We start from the raw sequence: 18,150 nt of genomic DNA, 5'->3' as shown, positions 1-18,150 counted from the left end.
TTTATCCCGAAAAAAAATCCTCACATCAAAGTATTTCTGTGTAAAAATGCATTTATTCTGATCAGTGACTCCCATGAAAACTTGATTTTTAAGTATCTCACACACAATGCATCTGGTAAAAAATAAAAAGCTGAGTAGAATCAAAATTACATTCTTTTCACACACAAACATCAGAAGAAGAAAAAAAAAAGGCCGATCTGATTCCCCAGAAGCCAAAATGTCAGAAACCAAACATGCATGTAACAATCCTGATATATACACATGAACTTACATTCACATACATCCTGCATGTATACAAGTCTAAAAGAGAACTGACACGCGTTTGTCATCATTAATCACTAAAAATAATCCCTCATTCTTGTTCTGCATTTTTATTTGTAAGTATGTCAGCTGTCCTTTAATGGCACATAACAATAAATCAGTAACCTCTCAAAGAAAAAGAAAAACATCCCTAAGGCTATAACCGAGGAAACACTTGGAGTGATGACAATTAAAATCGCTGTTACGATGGCAGGATCTGTTGAGGACAAATAAGCCAGCAACACTATTGCACAATGTTATCCCCTGTAAACCAGCAGTCAAAGAAGTTACACAGATCAATTGTTAAGTGTTGTCACACTATTAACCTTCAAAGGTAATGACACCTTTGGTGAAAATTTCCCAAAACCTTTACACAGTTTCAGAAGTATGGGACAGTACAACAGGACAACATTTCCTCGATGGCTTGTGGTAAGATCTGACGTTAAAGGCACTAAATGACAGAAATGACTAACTAACCTAAACTTCCTAAACCCTTTACTCATCTGGTTACCCTTAAGGGTGTAACAATGTTACTTATTGCTCACAAAGAAATGTGGAACAAGGTCTCAGAAATTAAATACAACTCCAGCAGAATTTATTGTGACTGTTTGTGTCCATGTGGATTATAAGAGCAATAATACACAATAGTAATAATTTGAATGGGTAACCAAATGCCTTGTTCTCAGCTGATTTTCTTCCCGGTCTGTCATGTATTACTTCAAAACAATCCCTCTATGTGCGGACCCTCCGCTTATCATCAAACAGTTTGCGGACTGTGTAGACCTGTGAACAAAGATGGCAGGATATCAGGTTTGAAAAGTGTCTGCCTAAAGTACAAAACAAATCATTTTCCCTTATTGAGGTTGTGAAGCTGAGATGTTTATTTACCTGTGTAAGAGCCACGCACAACATCACCACCACGCTGGCACACGACCAGAACGAGACTCTCCACAGGTTATCTTCCAAAAGGTTTCGGTCCCGTGCCTCGAAAGCGCGCAGCACCGTCTGCATCTGTCGGCTGCGCTCCAAGCGTTTGTAAAGAGATTCCATGGATTCCTGAGGGGAATGAAGCCCGGCATGAAAACATGGATAGCAACAGGGAGCAAAGATTTAAGGGATTTGAAAAAGAAACGAGAGGGGAAAAAATGACAGGCTATGCTTGGTCTCAAAAGTACCGAGCTTTCAATTGTGTAGTTGGAAAAGTGGAAGAAATAGAAGTTGCAAATGGCTTAATGACTTTTCTAAACTTCCATTTTGGTGTCAAAACAGAACTTAGAGATGCGTTTTCTGTGCCGTTTCAGTTCATGTCAAATGTAAGTTTGTCAGCTAGAAAACCCATAATACGTCATGCAGCAATCGTGTGGTTTAGTTTAACTAGTTTGACTTGCCAAGTAGGCAATGATTTTCCAGCAGGTGCATCAGTATTTAAGTCTTCAAAACTGGCAAACACTGTGTAAAGATTGAAGCAGATGTTATTTGACATTTTCTATATCGTCGGCAAAATCCCACAAAAACAAAACAAAACCAAGAGTGTATTAGTTTGTCTTTTAAAACTTTCCCACTTCCCCTGCCTGTCTGTGTCTCACAGCTCAAGCATAATTTGTTCGAACTGAATATCAAAGAATGACAGGTAAAAGACATATGATTTCCTTTTCTAAAAACACTATCCAAGTAGAGGCTAGTAGCAGAAGCATACTAGTATGTGTAGTAAGTGTTGGTCGAAAGCAGCTGGACATCTTTCAGGTTTTTGAAAAATCACCTTTCAACTAAAAGGCCTTTTCAGTTTCATAAGCTGTACTTGCATATATGGGACTCTCCATCATCTCTAGTGGGGTTAAATAAAATAGTTTGAAATGTGTTCAAAACCCAAACGAAATTCAGTTCCCTTTTACTCAAATACTTTAATGATCTGATCACTTCACAGATGAGTGTCAGAGTATACGCTGCTTCAGACACATGGTTAAGTTGTGGCTAATTTCTAAGTCTGTATAACCACCATGGAAAGTTGCGTCGTAAGTCAACTGTAAATCAACTGTAAATGACCACATGATCACATGTTAGAAAGGCTTTATTAAGATGTGATCAAGTCATTCATCTCTCAGTGTCGCATCTTCCCGTCCTCTTCTCACCCACTGTTTCTCTGTATGATGGTTGCTTTTTATTTTCTCCTCCCTTAATATCCGGTGAGGTAAAATAACGTAAATAAATAACCATTTGTCATAGTGTGCATTTCCCTTGCATATATAATTTTGGAGCCTGTGAAATATTTATGTAATTTATACCATTTTGAGTTTCTTACAACATGCTTAGTGTGAAGCAGATGTTACACACTAAAAGCAAAGTGTAGTATTTCTAATGAAATGATTTTTTTCCTAAACAGTGTAATGTAATTTTAAAAGAGGACGCCGGTCAAAGAACACTAACACCAAGTGGCAAACACCAGGGCTAAGTAACGAAGCCAAGGCAAAATAGTGCCAAAAATAGTCAAATTCCTCTTTAAGCCACTTGAAGCTCCAAAAGAGAGTCAACACAAAAACTCGCATGTTAAAATGTCCAAGTTTACACCATTAAAAAGCATGTTTACAGTGACTTTGGTCTCTATGAACAGTTTGCCCCATTTGTCACAACTAAACTAACATGGATTTTTTTTTTTTTTTAATATTCTTTCATGATTGTGTCCATGTGAACTAAGAGGCACGCCGACACAGGCTAATCTGTAGCTCCGGTGCTTCACTTGGTCCGCTACGCTGTGTTTGTGCTTTTTTCGCCATTTTTGGCAAATTTTTAATAGACTGTATGGCAAATACTATGTCTGCCTGTGAGACCATCCAAGAAGTTGGTTCTCCAGTTTTTATGAGTGAATTTCAAGTATTTCACTTGGCTTGTAATTAGCTATAATTGGTAGGCATATGTGTGTTGGTGTGCCACACGCGTACTCCGTATTAACACAGTTGCTAACCAAGCTTGCTGGTGGTAGCCTATAACAGAGCACTAACAATCTCCTGCCCCAATATGGTGAATTTAAGCCTCAAAAACAAACAGACAACATTTGCAGGTGTCCAAAATGCTTTGAAGCTTTAAACCCAGACACTGCGATGGATGACATCACAGTGTCTACATTACCCACAAACTGGGACTAAATTACTAATTTTACTAATAACTTATTAAAGTAAAGGGAAGAGGATACAAACAGTTAAGGTAAAAAAGAAATTAAATAACAGTAAATTACTATAAAAATTACAGTATTTATGTGAACGAATCAAAAACCGTATCCTTTTGAGTCAATGAAAAGCAGCTTTCCAGCATGCATGAGTTTACGCCGTGAATCAGTAAACACACTGTAAATATCATGATGACAGTTTTGAGTATTCACTGTGTGTTTTATGATTCACTTGAATTTATTTTTTTAATGATGACTCATTTTCAAGTGGACTGAGTGAGGATGTCCAAACTTCCTCGCTTGGGAACTATTTTTATAACAACAAACGACACACTCTGAAGAAAGTTTCTGTAAAACCAGACGAGGTGTGTGGAACTGATGACAAAAAAAGCTGCGGCGTTTTTAAATTCCTAGTGGTGACGTTAATTACGCAATAAGGTATCAATGACAGTAAAAGGATTTTTATCAGTGGAACAAATGATGCAACTTGCCCTTTTTCTGCTTGAATTCAAAAAGCTAAAACTCACCCTGATGTCTTCCAGTTTGTATTCAAGAAGGCTTCCCTCAGGCTCCTCTAAGCCCGCCCACTCATCATCTCCTCCCACATCTCCTCCTTGGCCCTCAATAATGATCTCAAAGAACACCATCTTTTCTGAGAAGCGACTGAAGCTGTTGTCAAAACAGATTTCATAGTCTCCCTCCTCTGTGGGCTCCACCCTGAAAGAACAGAGAGTGCAAATATCAAATATAAACTAAGTTGTAATAACCCACAGGGTATATATGAAGAATGATCACAGATTCAGGCCACTTACACGTGGACTCCATCAGAGCGTCGTGACTCATATATGAGCCGGATGCCCTGAGGGGAGACTACTGTGAAGTCTACATCCATACCAGCACCTGCTATTACCTGGAAAAATAGACATTCACATAAGCACATTGTGCACCTTCAAATTCAAATGTCAAACATTTTGCAGTAAAAGAAAAGTCTCTAGCCAAACTAATACTAACACTTTCAAGAGGGACTCTCCCACTAAACAAACAACAGGTTGACTTGTATTACTTCCTGTCTTAAAGCCTGTTTAAACTGATACTTACAAGGTGCTGCCTTGTTTGGACAGTCATAAAGGTAATATAATGCCTTCCTCCATGAATCAGCAACAAGTTAGATCAGTGACTAAATCATCTAATTAGAACAATATAATTTCACAACATTGGGTCCCACATTGTTTTTTGTATATTGTGCAATTTGTAATTTTTCTGCAGCATACAACTTTTAATACCATGCCCAACAGTTACTTTTCTACTTCTGTGTTCAGCTGATTTTCCAACTGGTCTCTGTTGTTATATTTACATAATCTTTTTTTTTACATTATTGTTTGCATTATTGTTGAGATACTGTTTAATATTTCTGCCGTTTAATGAGATTGGTGATGTTGCTGATTCTTTGCAGTCTGATTTTACACAGCAAACAATGAATCCTAAGAAAATAGAGCTGCTCATTTAGAGCAAAGACTACTGCATATTCATAATTATTTTGGTCATGATTCTTAAACACTTTAACTCACAAACTTTTTTTTTTTAAAAAAAAGGAAAACTTCACTGTTTCTTCTTTCTTTCTTTTTGCATCACACAGAATCACAATGAATCAGTATGAAGAGACTGTCTGAACTGAGATCTGAGTCACTGTCAGTTTTACACACTTCTTACTGGCATAGACATTTCCCATGGGGGTTGTTAGACCATGGTTTTACTAGTTCTAGTATTAGTCCTAGTACCAGCTGGGTCAAGAACTACAGCGAGTTGGCATCACGGGTTTACCTCGAACAGCAGGATCTGAAACCATCAGACACGTGACTGATTAAAATCTTTTATGTTATTTCCGGTACGCTATTTTTTTTTATCATTGATCTGTACAGGGAAAGCATCTGACTTTCGGGAAGCACCTTATTTATAAAACGGTGGCAGATAAATTAGATTTGATTTGACGTGTTGGTTTGGTTTGACTTGCTTACCGTTTCAGGAAAATGTGGAACAAAAGATGCATTGGTAATAACTTATTATTCTTCAATGTGACGTTAATGGTGGCTTATTAAAATACCTGCACAATGCATGCATGCATGCCAGCTAACGTTAGCTGAAAGGAGTGACGCAAGGCATCTACAACATGTTCCGCTATCGCTGCTATTATGAAATAAACTGTGTAGACATTGAGTGGTTATTTCTTCGGACCCCCCATACACAGTTACCTGATATTCGACCTCCATCGTACCGTTCTTTACTGCGTTTTGAAAGAAACACTCGGATCTTCCTGCGGGCAACAGAAACGTAAACTCGCTGTCTTGGCTCTGACCGAAACAGCTCACAGACCCTGCATACCACACAAAGACTGCTGCAAACACAAGCAGCCGTCCTCTGTTTCTAGATTTCCTCCAAAGTGCATCCATGGCGAAAATATTATTGGAAAAACACAGGGCTATCTAAGTTGAGCCATCTCCTTAGCATCCCCTCTTCCGCAGCAGAACTTTACGATGCCGGGATTGGGTGGAGGCCCGCAATAGATGGTACTGCTACGGGCCAATCAGAGAAAGAAGAGTAGCAGTCTTCCTCCAATCAGTGAGGGCTGAGGTCTTCGCTGAGTCAGCTTGTACATGCTCTACTCACAGGACTCCGGATGCAGTGACAAATGCGACCTAGTCAGTAGGCGCGCTCCCGGAGATGGGGGAGAACAACGCAGTATGGGAGTCTATGTTAAATCCAGATAAATGAACTCTAAACATTGCCATAAAAAACACTGTGTATGATTTTAGGGCTCATGCAGTCGGCACCAGAGCATGTGAAGTGGGACAACCAACCAACCAACTTTGACAAGGAGACATTTAGCTCAGCTCAGTTGAGTAGACATTTGTACTGACACATGCTACCATACAAAACAAAAGTTATAAGCCTATATCTACAGTAAAATAAATATATAAATAAAGTGCTGCAAGGGACAACCTTTAATCCTCATGATAGCCCATATACTGACCCACTTTTACAGGCTGTACAACCAATGTATGAAATAAACCGAATATACATCCTGTATGGGTAATCACAACCATACTGTGCTTATGGAGAATTATTATTTAAGGTACAAAAATATCCCTCATATAGTATACTGTGCAAAAGAAGAGAAATATTTTCTCAAGGTGCCGACATGGATTAATGAAGTTGGAGTCGCCGACTGTGAGTGTAGAACATCCTCAACACATTTTCGTTTGTTTTGTAATTTCTGAGTGAGATCATGTTTCATAGCTGGACTCAGAAGCTGGTGAATGTATCCAAAGAGACAACTGAAAGATACTTTTCAAAGTCTGTCTTGCAAAGGTCAATGCAGTCCAGAGTTAATGTCCTCTTCATCATGCTAGTTTCCACGGTTGTTGTGAATGCACTAAGCTATTATTAATCGAATAATAAAGATGATCTTGGGTATTCCCACAATGAGGTGTCAGTGATGAAGTTTTCACTACCAAACTGTGTGACTTAGTTTTACTCATAGATGTAAAAGTGTTCTCAGTAGAATTCAGCCGAGCGGGCACAATGGTGTTTGTTTTTGACAGGCCTAGACTCCACGGGCCTGTACATAACATCAACACTGTACACACACCCAGGGAGCTAAATCAGGATCAGTGTAACTTCCTTCTTACTGGAAAGACATCATCCCCGGTTTTCCAAACCACACTGAGCTAAGATGGTAAAGCGCCTGATCTTTGCTGACGTAATTCCCAGTGTTTCTCATAAAAAGTGAGATATCAACACTGAGAAATATTGCTGAAATTGCATTTATTTTTCTTAAGAACTCTCAAGCTGTTCACCGCCTGTTTTGGATGGTTTATTAAATGCAAACACTTTCACATGTACTTTTACGATCACACAAAAAAGGAGGGATTTTTGCTTTTGTGGGGTTTTTTTTAAATAGGTTATTATGCTATTGGTTTACTTATTTGGGCCACTGAACATTTATTTGGGCTATGTGTGGTCCCTAAATTAATAAGACTTTGACAGTAGTAGTTCTAATGCCTAAATAAGATGACAAATGTTTTATCAAAATATACTTACGATGGATAAAGTAAAAGTACTCATTATACAGAATGGTCCTTTTCAGAGTTTCATGCAATACAGTGGGGCAAAAAAGTATTTAGTCAGCCACCGATTGTGTAAGTTCCCCCACCTAAAATGATGACAGAGGTCAGTAATTTGCACCAGAGGTACACTTCAACTGTGAGAGACAGAATGTGAAAAAAAAATCCATGAATCCACATGGTAGGATTTGTAAAGAATTTATTCGTAAATCAGGGTGGAAAATAAGTATTTGGTCAATAACAAAAATACAACTCAATACTTTGTAACATAACCTTTGTTGGTAATAACAGAGGTCAAACGTTTACTATAGGTTTTTACCAGGTTTGCACACACAGTAGCTGGTATTTTGGCCCATTCCTCCATGCAGATCTTCTCGAGAGCAGTGATGTTTTGGGGCTGTCGCCGAGCAACACGGACTTTCAACTCCCGCCACAGATTTTCTATGGGGTTGAGGTCTGGAGACTGGCTAGGCCACTCCAGGACTTTCAAATGCTTCTTACGGAGCCACTCCTTTGTTGCCCGGGCGGTGTGTTTTGGATCATTGTCATGTTGGAAGACCCAGCCTCGTTTCATCTTCAAAGTTCTCACTGATGGAAGGAGGTTTTGGCTTAAAATCTCACGATACATGGCCCCATTCATTCTGTCCTTAACACGGATCAGTCGTCCTGTCCCCTTGGCAGAAAAACAGCCCCATAGCATGATGTTTCCACCCCCATGCTTCACAGTAGGTATGGTGTTCTTGGGATGCAACTCAGTATTCTTCTTCCTCCAAACACGACAAGTTGAGTTTATACCAAAAAGTTCTACTTTGGTTTCATCTGACCACATGACATTCTCCCAATCCTCTGCTGTATCATCCATGTGCTCTCTGGCAAACTTCAGACGGGCCTGGACATGCACTGGCTTCAGCAGCGGAACACGTCTGGCACTGCGGGATTTGATTCCCTGCCGTTGTAGTGTGTTAGTGATGGTGACCTTTGTTACTTTGGTCCCAGCTCTCTGCAGGTCATTCACCAGGTCCCCCCGTGTGGTTCTGGGATCTTTGCTCACCGTTCTCATGATCATTTTGACCCCACGGGATGAGATCTTGCGTGGAGCCCCAGATCGAGGGAGATTATCAGTGGTCTTGTATGTCTTCCATTTTCTGATGATTGCTCCCACAGTTGATTTTTTCACACCAAGCTGCTTGCCTATTGTAGATTCACTCTTCCCAGTCTGGTGCAGGTCTACAATACTTTTCCTGGTGTCCTTCGAAAGCTCTTTGGTCTTGGCCATGGCGGAGTTTGGAGTCTGACTGTTTGAGGCTGTGGACAGGTGTCTTTTATACAGATGATTAGTTCAAACAAGTGCCATTCATACAGGTAACGAGTGGGGGACAGAAAAGCTTCTTACAGAAGACGTTACAGGTCTGTGAGAGCCAGAGATTTTCCTTGTTTGAGGTGACCAAATACTTATTTTCCACCCTGATTTACGAATAAATTCTTTACAAATCCTACCATGTGGATTCATGGATTTTTTTTTCACATTCTGTCTCTCACAGTTGAAGTGTACCTCTGGTGCAAATTACTGACCTCTGTCATCATTTTAAGTGGGGGAACTTGCACAATCGGTGGCTGACTAAATACTTTTTTGCCCCACTGTATATTACTGGGCCATGGTTACTGATTAACTAACATCTATCTATCTATCTATCTATCTATCTATCTATCTATCTATCTATCTATCTATCTATCTATCTATCTATCTATCTATCTATCTATCTATCTATCTATCTATCTATCTATCTTTACAGCACTGTAGCCTCCTATATCACAGAAATGCCTCGTAAGCTATGAATACATTAAAAACTGTACTTTAGCGATGCTATTGAGTAACTGCACCTAATTACAGCTCACCAGTAATTCTCATTATTTCATCTAGTGACATATTAACGGTACAGTGTTCTAGTACTTTGGTGCCACCTCAGTGCTTTTTCCATTTCATGGTTTCAGTTGTTCTTTTTTTCTTTTTTTAATAAACGAATCAGTGAACACTATAAACTGAAAAACAAAACTGAAAACCAACTTTTATTTTTCACAGAAAGCCGTCTCACATTTGAAGAACAAGAAGGGTTTTTTTTTTTTTAGTAAACTGGCCAATCAGCAAGCAAAGCCAGTATTCAACATTTCTTCCAAAGTCTAAATAAAACCTAATGATCATTATTATTGGTGTCATATGCAGCAGTGTCTGTCCTTCTCTGACAATTCACTTTTCGATTAAAAAGTATTGGATATCGACACACTTTGGTTATTTTTCCCATGTACACCACCACAGTGGATTTATAGTCAAACATTGAGGGTGGCTGTAGCTCTGAAGGTCTCCGGAGGTCCATGATCAGTAACGTACAACTCTATAAGCAGTCTATAATCTACTTAGACACTTGTGAAAGTCTATAATGAAGAGACTCCTTCATGAAAATATGGAGGGTTTGCAACAACATACAAACCACTAGTTACAGTGGTTAAAAAGAGATTTCTTAGATTAGAAATGACCAGTTAACATATAAAAGAGCCTAGACCGTTCTGGAAAAAAAATTGACAGATGAAACCAAGTTTAACATGTACCATAAATATGTGAAGAAAAGGCTAGAGAAGGAAAGGAACAACTCCTGATCCAAAGAATCCCATGTGATCTGTCAAACATGGAGGAGGCCACGTTATGATGTTTGATTTAAAATGTATCTAAGAGTTCTGTCCTTAATATTTACATAACCTGGAAGGGAAAGTCTGCAGATTTATAATACGTTTACAATGTCTGTCCTGCACCAAGGCAGACAGTTTTTTATGTTTACTAAATAGAGTGATTGTGTGAAACAGTGCTGTTACATTTGCAGACATGGTTTACCACTTTACAGTCTGTATAATCAGCACATTTGGTTTCAAGGAAAATGGGTAATTTTCTGGGTCTCGGAACTTCTGAAATAGGACACAAACTGTGACACTCCTTGACACATCCATCTCTGTCTGTTGCCCTACTTTGTGCTCTTTTAGTACCAACCACAGCCCAAACAAATGTTTTCCCTAGATATAGATATAAATTATTTTTACGCAAATAAGCATCAAAGATGATTGAAGTAGGCAATGCACATAATGAACCATTACAAATGGAAATTACAAAAAAGAAATGGCTCATGTTGAAATAAACGCATTCATGTATTCTTGTTCAAAATATCGACTCCTCATTTGTTAAACTTATATCACCCGTTGATGTTAATTTCATTATTTTGTTTTATTTTAATATGTTCAGCATAATTAGTTACTGCCTTAACAAGTATGGCAGCACGTTATATTAAAGCTCAGTAATAAATAAAATAATAGGTAATATTAGGGTAACAAGGCAGAAACAAGAATTTCATAAAGTGGTAATTTCCACATTTTTACATTATTATTATTACATTATTAAGTTATTACCACTCAATTAGCAAAGTTATAACCAGTTAATATCCAAGTAATACCATGGTAGCAACAGTGGTTACAGATGGGTAATATTACACATGTCAATATGTCATATGTCAATTTATTTAATTTATGAATAATAAGGGCCCATGGATTTGATTTCAAATATCCATCCATTTTCTTCCGCTTATCCAGGGCCGGGTCGCAGGGGCAGCAGCCCAAGCGGAGAAGCCCAGACCTCCCTCTCCCCAGCCACCTCCCCCAGCTTATCCGGGGGAACACCAAGGCGTTCCCAGCCCAGCTGGGAGATATAATCTCTCCAGCGTGTCCTGGGTCTGACCCGGAGAACCTCGCCCAGGAGGCGCCCAGGAGCCCCTCCCAAATGGCCGAACTTCTCACCCTATCTCTAAGGGAGAGGCCAGCCACCCTTCGGAGGAAACCCATTTTCGCCGCTTGTATTCGTGATCTCGTTCTTTCGGTCACTACCCACAGCTCGTGACCATAGGTGAGGGTAGGGGTGTAGATTGACCGGTAAATTGAGAGCTTCACTTTTAAGCTCAGCTCTCTCTTTACCACAACAGCGCCTGCATCACTGCAGCCGCTGCACCAATCCATCTGTCGATCGCCCGCTCCCTTCTCCCATCACTCGTGAACAAGACCCCGAGATACTTAAACTCCTCCACTTGGGGCAGGGTCTTGTCCCTAACCCGCAGTGGGCACTCAAATATTAGATTTCAAATATGTATTTAAAATCAACTGGTTTAAGCAAGCATGGATCTATTAGGGAAGGCAAAAAGGAGGCAAAAAGTGGCTAAAGTTAGCAGGTGGCACCCCACTTCTTCTTTGTCTTTATCTATGGATAAATACAAAGCAGTCCACTGAATTAAATCCACATTCTAACTACTGCTGTAGAACTGCATGGTAAGTAAAACCTTTATATTTTTCCTTAAGGTATATTTAGAGCTGTGTCTCATGTAGTTATTAACTCAAACCACATACTATTAGCTTGCACAGCTGATAGAGTAGCTAAAAGTAGCTTAGCAGCTAACTTTAGCTGAGTAGCTAATATTAATTAAAGCTGAACCACATTAAAGTAAAAACAAAAGGTTGCATAAAAGTAAGGTTGTTGTGAAATAAGCTGCCAATTATTATTGTAAATATGAATAGAGAACTAGATGTTGTTATACGTTCAGATAATACCGATATAAAGTCGCTAATGTTATTAAGAGTATTCATTAAAAAATGAAGCACTCAAGGTTCAACAGTTTAGGTGAGGGGATTAGAGGTGTGGCGTTCTCAGAATATAGCTATCCAACCAAAGCACTAAATTTCAATGTTTTCCAATTTGTTATTTTGAGCAGAAAAGTAAAAAGGATGAATTATGCAATATGTTGCCTAATCTCTTAAGTACATCTACAGTAGCACAGTTTGAAGCTGACTAAACACTGTAAGCTGACTAAAGCTCTAGATTCCCCCCCCCCAGATGATTGAGACTCCAATTCTATTGTTTAAGGGATTCTGTAACATTGTAGATTTTCAGCGATACTGCAGAGTTTTTAATTTCATTTTCAAATCTCATTTACTTAAAAGTAAATGCAAATATTGCAGTTACACTCAGAGTATTACCGAACTTACATTTTCCTCAAACTAAATGCTTCCTCTTCAGTGTCTGCACTCCCTGACATTTTGTTTCCTGACCCATTTTCTTTCATTGCACTGTGCTGCTCTTGATAATTTCCTTGCATCTCATCTTAAGAGCCATTAAGTTACAGCGATGATTCAATTCAATACATTATTCAATGACTACCATTTTTATGTATTGTTACAGTATTAAGTTATAATTTGCTTGTTAGTGTGAGTGCTAATTTGTCCTTTAATTTCTTAGTAATACAGATTTGTTGAAATTTATTTCAATGAAAGTTATTTGGATTGTGTGTATTCTTGACCAGGAATTCCCTGCTTACAGGGGGATTGTACATGCTGGGTTTGTGTAAATCACAAAGTTCTGCCTTCACTTTCTCTCCCACTTTCTGAATGTATCAGTAGGTTTCCTACAGTAGGTTTTATTTCTCTTAATGTGTCTAAAACTAGTCAACTTTATACTCTCTGAAATAAAAGAAGTTCCTTTAGTCTTGCTTTTTTGTTTGTCTTAGCACTTTTACTGTAACTCACCACTGGGTCTGTCAGAGTCTGTTCATTTTGTCATTCATGTTGGACTGAGCATGCAACGACCACAACAACTACAGTCAGGCCTTCCTTGGCAGCAGACTTGTCTCTGCCCTCCTTGCAACTTGCAAGTGCCCTGTGCACACACTGCATATCTCTGTTTGTGTGTCTAAATGTATGTGTCTGAAGTAGTAATTTATATTGCAAGTCAGTAAGTGTGTGTGTGTAGTTTCACCATATGGAGTATGTCACGTCAAACTTTCCCCTCCTACAGCAGAAAACAGATTGTAAAAATACTGGTTTCAGGTTATGATAAAGAGGATACCAAAAAGACTGTTTCTTCATAACATTAGAGACAGTGTTTAAGCAGCAGGGAGAAAAAGAAAGCATTCAGTACCACAATTCAAAACGAGGATTGCATTATGAAACAGGAAATGCGAAAGAACAAAAAAAAAAAGAACCATAACCAACACAGACTGCCTGCATTTCTGTACTCCTACTTAGCTGTCCACATTTACATGAAGATGAATCACACTTTCAGGATGTTAGATAATAAAAGTAAATACATTTAAAAAATGACATGTCACTAAAACATTTTTTCAAAGGAAAAAAGTGAGAACTACATCAATACTACTTACAAAAGTGAGGAAAAAATGTCTCGTTGTCTCACTTTTTCCAAACTGCTGCAAACCATCAAGCTCAATCACTGCAAGCTGTTGCTTGTTGAAAAAAAAAAAGAAAAGAGAAAGAAACACCGCAAGTTCCTCAAAATGAAAATAAAAGCAAGTTGCTTAATCCACCTGAGACACCTAGAATACAGAAAGAAATTTTATGTGTGAAAGGGGGGGTTTAATGCAAGATTATCACTTACAATGTGGGTGATAGTGCAACACTGTGGTGGGAGGGCTGGGTAGTGGTCAAGAGTGCGGATGTGTGTTACAACTTGCCACCCCAGCTCATCTGGTTTTGCTGTACTTAGTTTAACATCACACTGCGTACTTGCTTAGTATTAGAAATGCTATAAATGTGCATAGCAATTTACAGGTCAAATGTTTGAAGCGACTTTCTTAGAAACTGATAAAAAAAAATCTAAACAACTTAAAACCAACATCGACTGTTCAATAAAACATCAAGAACAGTGAGGCAGAAACTAAAGAGTAAGAAAAGGAAGTGTCAGCTGTGATGATAACTATATTCAGCAGTTGTAGGGAGTGCCCCACACACACGCACACTACTCACTCTCTCACTCTTTGTCTCTGTGTCTTTGCTCCTTCCCCGTGTCATCTTCATTTCCTCCTTATATGAGCTGAAAAGCAATATTTGCGATAGTTGACAGCAGGCAAGCGGACACTAGAGGTTGGACTGAGTGCCAATATCTGCTCCGAGAGAAAATATCTAGAGAGGGAAAAAAAATTAATAAATGAGTCAGTAGCATAGTTCAGAGAATGTTGTTAGGTCTATATTTTTGAAATGCGTTAAGAATACATTTGCTATTAAATATCCCAAACGAGCTTCAGAGGACTGTGTAGAGACTACACTGGATGGTTGGCTGAGCGGTGGAGGAACATTTAAATCCAAGGTAATTTCCCTTTCCCTTACAAGAGTTTTGTTTTTATTATTCTTTCATTTGATTGACAAGCTGTCTTTCACTGTGCTGTTCAAGTAGTCGGGATATGAAGAAATCACATTGTTTTCAGAAACTGCTTGCATCATGGCTACTTAACCTAAATAGACCGTAAAATAACTGATTTGTTTATGTGTAGATTGTTGCTTTGTCACACATTCTTTTTTTAAATATTTCCTGTCCGATCTTCCTTTTCCCCCCATTTCTTTACACTCTACTGTACAACTTTTTTTCCTTCAGTATCTCCTTTGACCTTTACCCTTAACATCTTAGGTTGTCTCTGATCTGGTGGGATGTCAGAGGGCGGCGCAGGTGCCTGCCCCCAGGTGTTTGTGGTGGACAGTCAGGCCAGCTACATTAAAATGCCCCCTGAAAGGAAACCAAGGTGGGGGAGTCAGCTCCAAAAGTTTCTTCTCTTGCTGGTGGGACTGGCCATGTTGGGAATAATCGTCGAGGGATTTTTAATCTACAAACTTTACCAAAGGACAGAGGTGAGCATGAGGTCTGTGTGTGATTGCGTACATGTGTGCTGTAAGAGAGAAGAGAGAAGTGTCAGTGCTTGGACTGACTGGAAATTCCTTCTCTTTAGAATTTCCCTGCTTGCCCCTACGTCATATTGAGACATGTCATTGCAGGGCTAAATGCGTTTCGGTGTGGGTCCTCGTTTGCTCTTTAAGCTATAGGTCGATAGTGACACGTTTTTCAACTGGACTCTTTCTCTAGTTGTACTTCCCTTTATTTGTATCTCAAGCACAAAGCTGCAACATTAACTTCACTTTTTTTAAAGACAGTTTCATAATGCTGTTTATTATTCACCTGCCTCTCACGTGTTATGCCCTCTGTTTGTATATAATATGAACTGCACTTAAAAATCAAACCTAAGATCTCAGGTTTTATTGAAAATATTATTGTTACATTTAGGTTACTATTGAAAAAAATATTGGAGTATGTGGTTTCATACAAAAATAATCTAATGTGTAAAACATTACTTGTATATATACATAATATATATATAATGTATTTGCAGAATTTACATTTAGTGTGCATGTGTTTTTCCATACATCTCTAAAGGACACCTTCCCTTATTGCATGAGGTTCCTACATTTTGACAAACACACAAAGATTTTCACTCAGTATTTGTTGTGTTGTATTTATCTTTCCTTCCCTGTAGGCTTCTTCTTCTAACCATGAGCCTGACCTTAAGAACCGGACAAACCCCAAGCCAGAAAGTCTGGTGGGAGGTATTGAGATGCCCATTCTTAACATGATTCATTGATAATTCATGATCTGCATAGAAGACTGTCTGTGAAGGGAAGCCAGAACAATTAAATCATCATATAATTTAGACCATTAGACTGCTAACACGTTGAAATTTTGTATTGTTTTTCCCCACAACTTCATCTTAAGAATTTTATGTGTATATTTAAAAATGTTTTTTTACACTGGTTGATCAATTAGTTGATCTGCCCTTGCTTTCTTGAACAGGTAGGAAGATGAGCAGAGATGAGAGGAGACCCTTTGCTCACCTGCTGGGTAAGAGGCTCCCCTCATCACTCAAACATGAACACTGCATATGAGCTCTTCAGATAAATTATGGTCCAAGCAACTGCTTTCTCTCTCTTTATCCAAGGCTCCAATAATCCTATGGGGACAAACGATGTAGTGCAATGGACAAAAGAGGGTGACGCAGTCACCCAAAACATGACATATAAAGAAGGCCGACTGACAGTAGAAAAGGAGGGCTACTACTATATCTACTCCAAAGTGATTATGAATGCAGCAGAAGAGTGTTCACTTAGCCAGCACAAAGTCATGAAGGAGACCAAAGCCTATGATAAGCCTATAGAACTTATGCAATCAAAAAGGTACTCTTTCTTTCCTTTCTTTCCTCTCTCCTGTCGTTACTGGTGTGCTTATTTGTGAGTTGCCTGTCTGTAATTTTTATGTTTGTGCTGAGTTGATTTAAATGTGACACCTATCATATTTTTCTTCTAGTATTCATTGCTCAACCTCAAAACCTCATTTGAAGCTTCCAGAGGCTTCAGAAGATTTGTGGAACAGTTACCTGGCTGGGATTTTCCAGCTGCAAGTTGGAGATGAAATTTATGTGACACTGAAGAATATAATGAAGATTCATGGAGGGTCTACTCTTAACTTTATGGGGGCCTTTATGGTATATCCCTAGAGACACGTGTGTGCCAGTTTATCTTATTCTATTTACTCAATGTTAATTTTACACCATCTGTTTGGATGATTTCTATGTATAATATATGCACAAAATAGATAATATATGCTGTACCCGGTGTATGTATTTGGATCACCAATGAAGAAATAACATTTTGTTGTTTTATAAAAAAGTATCTGATATTCAGGTTATATAATGCTATTTTTGCAATGTGGTTTCTTGTTTAAAATAAATAATGTTTTTTTCATCAAACAAATTGCAAAGCAGTATCATATCCTGATTATGACACACAACAAGAACAACGAATAAGAAGGTATCTCATAAGTGAAAGAATGAGATGCGGCAGATTTTTTTCTTGTTCACATATAAAACTGTGTGAACACTCATAAAATCATTTGGAAACAGCTTGGATACCTTAAACACACTGTGATGAACCACAGACAACCCACATTACATAGCTGCATATTGAGAGATGCAACAAACACCAATGTCTGCAAGGCACTATATGTGTGTGTGAAGTGCAGGATGTGGTTGAGTAAGGATGCAGTGAGGAGAAAATGGGGGAGGGAGTGGAGTGGGGGGGGGGGGGGGGTATCGAGATGCTGGGTCTAGTGTTCCTGACTCAGCTACTTTCACACTTTAGGGGAAAGTTTCACATCACTGAAGCAGTTTCAAGTGGAAAGAAGTAAACTATATAGATAGTCAATGAGGGTTCATTAGCCAAAAATGGCTTCTTCCATGGCAGTAGAGTGGAAAGACAGAAAAATGAAAGTGTGTGATGTGGAGTGAGAATAAAACTAAAGCACATGGACTAGTAAAGACAGGTGCAGAGACAGGTAACTAAATCACCACTAAGACAGAGACATAAGTAAGTGGAAAGACTGACCTCAGATACCTTTGAAATATTTGGGTCATTTCCTGCCACAATACACAGATAAGCATCTGTGCAGAGAGGAACAGGCTCAAACCAAGATAGTCTTTGCAAACTTGAGCTCGAAAGCAATGGTTGTACAAACATATCATGTTGCTGAGGTTTATTACTTGCAGCGGTGCAATGTGTCCATTGTCTATTTATGTTAGTGCTTTATTTTACATAGTTTTCTTGGGTTTTACACCCATGTTTTACATACTATTTCAAGTCTCTGTTTTCACTACATTT

At 38.7% G+C, this 18,150-nt stretch overlaps 2 protein-coding genes across 3 annotated transcripts; one reads left to right on the top strand and one right to left on the bottom strand.

Moving 5' to 3' along the window:
- Positions 1–33: 33 nt before the first annotated feature.
- On the bottom strand, positions 34–6,000 carry tmed1b (transmembrane p24 trafficking protein 1b). The gene is made up of 5 exons (XM_085277503.1): positions 5,710–6,000; positions 4,273–4,370; positions 3,988–4,177; positions 1,189–1,356; positions 34–1,083 (listed from the first exon to the last, which is right to left on the bottom strand). The coding sequence occupies exons 1-5, from the start codon at positions 5,905–5,907 to the stop codon at positions 1,033–1,035; spliced, it is 705 nt and encodes a 234-aa protein (XP_085133629.1). The 5' UTR covers positions 5,908–6,000; the 3' UTR covers positions 34–1,032.
- Positions 6,001–14,425: 8,425 nt separating this feature from the next.
- On the top strand, positions 14,426–17,238 carry tnfsf14b (TNF superfamily member 14b). Of its 2 annotated transcripts, none has more exons than XM_085278710.1 (6): positions 14,426–14,761; positions 15,080–15,297; positions 15,978–16,047; positions 16,292–16,339; positions 16,437–16,671; positions 16,802–17,238. In XM_085278710.1, the coding sequence occupies exons 2-6, from the start codon at positions 15,100–15,102 to the stop codon at positions 16,989–16,991; spliced, it is 741 nt and encodes a 246-aa protein (XP_085134836.1). In that variant the 5' UTR covers positions 14,426–14,761; positions 15,080–15,099; the 3' UTR covers positions 16,992–17,238. The 2 variants fall into 2 exon arrangements, with proteins under 2 accessions (XP_085134836.1, XP_085134837.1); XM_085278711.1 differs by having other exon boundaries at positions 15,047–15,297.
- The last annotated feature ends 912 nt before the right edge of the window (positions 17,239–18,150 follow it).

Source organism: Mchenga conophoros, linkage group LG6, assembly GCF_057382185.1.
Source record: "Mchenga conophoros isolate Kocher_MC1m ecotype Shallow Benthic linkage group LG6, M_conophoros_male_GT1.1, whole genome shotgun sequence".
Classification (NCBI taxonomy): domain Eukaryota; kingdom Metazoa; phylum Chordata; class Actinopteri; order Cichliformes; family Cichlidae; genus Mchenga; species Mchenga conophoros.
Note: the sequence above shows the minus strand (reverse complement) of the source record. Positions and strands in the feature narration are given on the sequence as shown.